This window comes from Protopterus annectens, chromosome 4.part0 (genome assembly GCF_019279795.1).
Source record: "Protopterus annectens isolate FY-2018-M chromosome 4.part0, PAN1.0, whole genome shotgun sequence".
NCBI lineage: Eukaryota > Metazoa > Chordata > Ceratodontiformes > Protopteridae > Protopterus > Protopterus annectens.
In genome coordinates this window covers 1,492,556,439-1,492,562,438 of record NC_056733.1, presented here as the reverse complement: position 1 = coordinate 1,492,562,438, position 6,000 = coordinate 1,492,556,439, and the positions used below count along the sequence as shown (strand labels likewise).

General features: G+C 43.8%; 1 protein-coding gene across 1 annotated transcript in view; it reads left to right on the top strand.

Annotated features, from left to right (window-relative positions):
* Positions 1-6,000, top strand: part of NIPAL4 (NIPA like domain containing 4) — a 250,649-nt gene that overhangs the window by 82,910 nt on the left and 161,739 nt on the right. The window contains exon 3 of the mRNA XM_044069333.1: positions 3,353-3,409. Coding sequence (XP_043925268.1) covers positions 3,353-3,409 — 57 coding nt within the window. The remainder of the gene's footprint in view (positions 1-3,352; positions 3,410-6,000) is intronic.

The window sequence follows — 6,000 nt, the reverse complement described above, 5'->3', positions numbered from 1 at the left end:
GGAAAAATGGCTGTGGTGAATGCGTATTTTAAGAATGGGGAGGAGCATAGGGTGACGTAAAAGAGTGGAGGAAGATGCACACAGGTGGATTATATCCTATGTAGGAGGGCCAGTCTGAAGGAGATTGGAGACTAAAGTGGTGGCAGGGGAAGTGTAGTTAAGCAGCATAGAATGGTGGTCTGTAGGATGACGTTGGTGATAAAGAGGAGGAGGAGTGTGAAAGCAGTGCCAAGGATTAAATGGTGGAAGTTAAAAAAGGGTGATTGTTAAGTGGAGTTTAGGGAAGAGGTAAGACGGGCACTGGGAGGCAGTGGAGAGTTACCGAATAGCTGGGTAACTACAGCAGAACTAGTAAGGGAGACTGCTAGAAAGTTGCTTGGTGTGACATCTGGACAGAGGAAGGAGGACAAGGAGACCAGGTGGTGGAATGAGGAAGTACAGGAGAGTATACAGAGGAAGAGGCTGGCGAAGAAGTGGGATTGTCAGAGGTGAAGTATAAGGAGATGAGGTGCATGGCAAAGAGAGAGGTGGTGAAAGCTAAGGATAAGGCGTATGGAGAGTTGTATGAGAGATTCGACACTAAAGAGGGAGAAAAGGACCTGTATCGATTGGCTAGACAGAAGGACAGAGCTGGGAAATATGTGCAGCAAGTAAGGGTGATAAAGGATAGTGAGGGCAAGGTACTCTCAAGAGAGGAGAGTCTGTTGAGTAGATGGAAAGAGTATTTTGAGAGTCTGATGAATGAAGAGAATGAGAGAGAAGGTTGGATGATGTGGGGATAGTGAATCAGGAAGTGAAACAGATTAGCAAGGAGGAAGTAAGGACAGCTATGAAGAGGATGAAGAATGGTAAAGGCTGTTGGCCCAGGTGACATCCCAATGGAAGCATGGAGGTGCTTGGGAGAAATGTCAGTGGAGTTTTTAACTAGATTGTTTAATGAAATTTTGGAAAGTGAGAGGATGCCTGAAGTGTTTTGGTACCTATCTTTAAGAATAAGGGTGATGTGCAGAGCTGCGGTAACTACAGAGATAAAATTGATCGGTCACAGCTTGAAGTTATGGGAAAGTGTAGTAGAAGCTAGGTTAAGAAGGGAGGTGATGATTAGTGATCAGCAGTATGGTTTCATGCCGGGAAAGTGCTCTACAGATGCAATGCTTGCTCTGAGAGTGTTATTGGAGAAATACAGAGAAGGTCAGAAGAAGTTGCATTGTCTTTGTAGACTTGGCGAAAGCATATGACAGGGTGCCTAGAAAAGAGTTGTGGTATTGTATGAGGAAGTAGGGGAGGCAGAGAAGTATCTAAGAGTGGTACAGGATATGTACGAGGGTAGTGTGACAGTGTTGAGGACTGCAGTGGGAGTGACAGATCCGTTTAAGGTGGAGGTGGGATTATATCAAGGATCAGCTCTGAGTCCTTTCTTATTTGCAGTGGTGATGGACAGGTTGACAGAGATCAGACAGGAGGCCCCGTAGACTATGATGTTTGCAGATGACATTGTGATATGTAGTGAGAGTAGGAATCGGGTTGAGGAGACGCTGGAGAGGTGGAGATATGCTCTAGAGAGCAGAGGAATGAAGGTCAGCAGGGATAAGACAGAATATGTGTGTGTAAATGAGAGGGAGGGTAGAGGAATGGTGAGGATGCAGGGAGTAGACTTGGTAAAGGTGGACGAGTTTAAGTACTTGGGATCAACAGTTCAGAGTAATGGTGAATGTGGAGCAGAGGTGAAGAGAGTACAGGCAGGGTGGAATGGGTGGAGAAGTGTCAGGAGTGATTTGTGACAGACTGGTACCAGTAAGAGTGAAAGGGAAGGTCTACAAGAGGGTAGTGAGACCAGCTATGTTATATGGGTTGGAGACAGTGGCATTGGCAAAAAGGCAGGAGTCCGAGCTGGATGTGGCAAGAGTTAAAGATGTTAAGATTTGCACTCGGTGTGACTAGGATGGATAGGATTAGGAATCCGTATATTAGAGGGTCAGCTCATGTTGGACAGTTGAGACAAAGCAAGAGAGACGAGATTGCGTTGGTTTGGACATGTGCTGAGGAGGGATGATGGGTATATTGGGAAAAAGATGCTAAGGATGGAGCTGCTAGGTAAGAGGAAAAGAGTAAGGCCCAAGATAAGGTTCATGGACGTGGTGAGAGAGGACATGCAGGCGGTTGGTGTGACAGATCAAGATGCAGAGGATAGGAAGAAATGGAAAGAGATGATCCGCTGTGGCGACCCCTAATGGGAAAAGCCGAAAGATGATGATGAGGTGTATGTGTGTATATAAAATAGATATATATAGAGAGAGAGATGTAGTAATTTTTTTTAATTGCTTCCCATTAGGGGGGCACCTGACATCTGGGGCAAGAAAAACTGATGTAATGGTGTTGGCTACATGCTTTATACTCCTGACATCACGGAAGATGAGACTGCAACCGACGCAGGACCCACGACTTTGATAATCGGGCCAAATGAGGGCGACTGCAGCAGTGAATACACTGACATTACATTTATGATAAGTGTACACAACTGTACTTTCTTTGCTCTGACCTATGCGAGAAGTGTGTCTGAGTTGCAAACTGAGTCAATCCATGTCATTTTCCATAGGGACAGGGTACGTGTGTGTGTCGTTTTTTGTAGAACTAATCCTCCTTTTATGCCTCAAGTGGTGTTAGTTTACTTTGTCAAAACTGACATCTCATGTTCTTTCCTGAACCTAAAAATGAGGGAGGAGAGATTGCACAGTACCTTGGATGTCCACAGACAGCTCTGGCACCATCTTGACAGAACTTAATCTTTCATGGTTTTGGATCAATCCTTAATTTCTTGTGAAGGTATGTATGGGCATCCTGTGTCAAAAAGGACCATTTACAAATGGTTGCCTAAGTCTGTTGCATTTTTGTTATGTTCACCATAACACTATTCCAGGCAGGGTCAAGGCCCAATCTACTGGGGGTGTTTGCTAAGTCTATGACTTGGGAAAGGGTTGGATTCTAGAAGTATTCTAGAAGCTGCTACTTGGTCCTCTGAACATATGTTTAAAAGCATTGTAATCTGATTCCCTTGCTAGGACCATTCTCCAGGGAGCTCCTCTTCTCCTTCCTCCTTCAAAATGTAGTAAGCTAGGGCAGTCTAGCTGAGGCTACTACAGCAGTGAGAATTCAAACATTTACTGTTATGGTAAGTTTACTTGCACAGCTGTACTTAAGTAAGCAAGCACACTTTTTGTGGAGTACTTGGCATCAGTAATATGTTACTGCCATACTACACCAAAGTCTCCTTTTATAGAAGGTGACACATTAGGTTGTGATAAAGCTAATAAAATGGAAAAAGCTCATAGCTGCAATATGTTCTGTTTCCTAGGTGATGGTGGACATGGGTATCTGAAGGACTGGATGTGGTGGGCTGGCCTCCTAACAAGTAAGTGCATGTTTCTGAAAAAGCACTCAAAGCAGTTCATGATTTCAGTTCTTGTGTTATCCTTATTAAATGTAAGCTTCTAGTTTTTTGATGCCATGATACTTGCGTATTTTCACCCACACAGTCCAGATAAAACAGTATTGGTGATCTTAGTGGCTTTATATACTTGGCATTTCTGCTATTTTCTAATGTTCACTGTAGAAGCAATGCCTTGAATTTTTCGTTTTATGTACAATGATGTTTAGGCTTCGATCAAAACTTTTCCAAGTACCATGTAAGCAGTGGAGCAAGTGAAAGATCTTGCAGTAATATACCGCTGGATGTATTTTTATATTGTTTCAATGATAGATGAGGGCATGGGTAAGGAGAGCAGAAAATAATTTAACAGGGTTACAAGAAGCAGGGCAAATGTCTTTGGATAAATGTCACTGCAGTAATGTTTGGTATATAAGAGAACATTTTACAAACCACACAATGCAAGTGAAATGAGTAATGAGATCGTAAATGGCTGGGAGGAATATGCAGTGGGGGAAATCTCTGGACTACAGATTAAAGCATACCTTTTTCCGGTATGGGTAGATGAGATCAGAATATTTATCGTGGAAGGATTCAGACAAGAGTAACTGTTAAAGCCAGGAAAAGAAGGATCCTCCTTTGTGCTTCATACAGCGTAAGGTAGTGGATCTAAGACATTGCAGCGTTTGCGAATACCAACCACAGAGCGATATGGTTCTCATTATCTATAGAGGAAGAGCCAGGAAAGGTGTCAAAGACCTGAGTCTGGGATTACAAAGGAAGCAGTAAGTTTTTATGAACAAGGGTCTGTGAAGACAAAGGTACAGAAAATCCATGGGGAAATACAGACGTGCTTTTTAGGTTCAATGCTTAGATGACCATAAGAGAAAAGAAAAGGAAAAAGTGAGATTGGAGAGAAAATCTATAGGTTGGAAATATTTCTGCAAGTATGTGAGGAAAGCAAAGGAGGACATTACAGATTCTGAAATGTCAAAGCAGGGCTCTGTCAGGGATGGACAAAATGCACGGTCCACCATAGGTTCATAGGCTTCAGCATAGGTTCATAGATAGGTACTAGGCTATCTACCAGAGGGCATTTATAAGCCTAGCCAGAGTGTCTGTTTTCGCCGCCCCATTGATTAATTAACTGATCCTCTGTCAAACAGAGCCAATGAAGTGATCCCAGGTGTGTATTTTCTGTTACCCATCCACTCATCAAGGTTTCTCTTAAGTGTTATTGAGGGGCTCTGCCTAATGTAGTTTGGAATTTTGTTCCAAAGCATGGGGAGTCTGTGACAGGAATCGATCCCTCCAGCATGTTCTATTTATTGTTGTGGCGAGGTTTAGCTCAGTAAAGCATGTGGCTCGCAGTGACTTGGACTTCTTCAGGTGGAGCTCGCAGTGACTTGGACTTCTTCAGGTGGAGCATGTCCATCAATTCGGAGTTGGACATGGCTTTGTAAGTCAGGCAGAGATTACCTCTGCGTAAGCGATATGCCACTGAGTACAGCCGGAGTTTTTTCAGTCGGGCTGCAAAGGACATGTGTTTGAGGCCAGTGTTCCTCTTGGTGAGGTACTTTTGTGGTCTCTCCAGCTGTTGGAAGTGTCTTGTGAGGTACATCCCAAATGTGGGGCATTGTACTCTATAATGGGTCTGATGAGCGACTAGTAGAGTGGCACTATAACCTCTTTATTTCTAGATGTGAGACTAGACAAAGGTGTTTTTTCCTGCAACATTTACCCTGAGGATTTCTGTTTTCAACTTTCCAAGTATAAGTTTTATTGACATGAGCATTGTAATCTGCAGACCTCTTGACCTGGTGTCAGTGACTGTGGAGAAAAGTTTGCATTGTTAATTTTCAAATAGCTTGCTGTACTTCTGGCTGTGCTGGTGCTGTTTCCTTGGAGATAACAGCTTGGTGTACGCCTGTGCTGGTGTGTGGTTGACAAGTTTCTCCACATTTATAGAGATTTCAGACTATCCAGAATGCAACCCCCTGGGGGTGTAGTTTTGCCTGGGGGAGAGACCAACTGAAGTGATCTGGAATGAGAGTAAAGGCAGAAAGGCATCACTTGTGGATGGCAGGTACAGTCTTTCCCTCCCTACTGCAGGCGCATCACTTGTCTTGAAGGGGGTTTCGTAGACCTGTGCAATGCTAAGTGTGAGTCTAAGCAGGAACTGCCCAACCCTTGAGCCTTCCAAAAAAGGCAGGCATCCCAAACAAGACTGTCTAGCGAATGCATTCTGGACATGAGTCTGGATGTCCTACTATATCTTTTTTTTTTACTATTCTCATTGAGGCACCTTTGGCATAGCATTTGTCTGAGGAAATGCTGGCACAGTCCCATTCTTTCAGTGGCAAAGGTGATGTAGGGCTACTGGTTCTATTTGCGTTTTGCTGACTGACATGTACATAGAAGTTCATACCATTCAGAGACTGCTGCAAGCTCCCTCATGATGTCAGGTTTCATTTAGTGACCTCGAGTCCCTTATTCTGTTGTTGCAGGAGGTTTAGATTATATTGCTAGATGTGGTGGATGCTACAGGACTTTCAGCCTTTGTGTATGGCGTACGC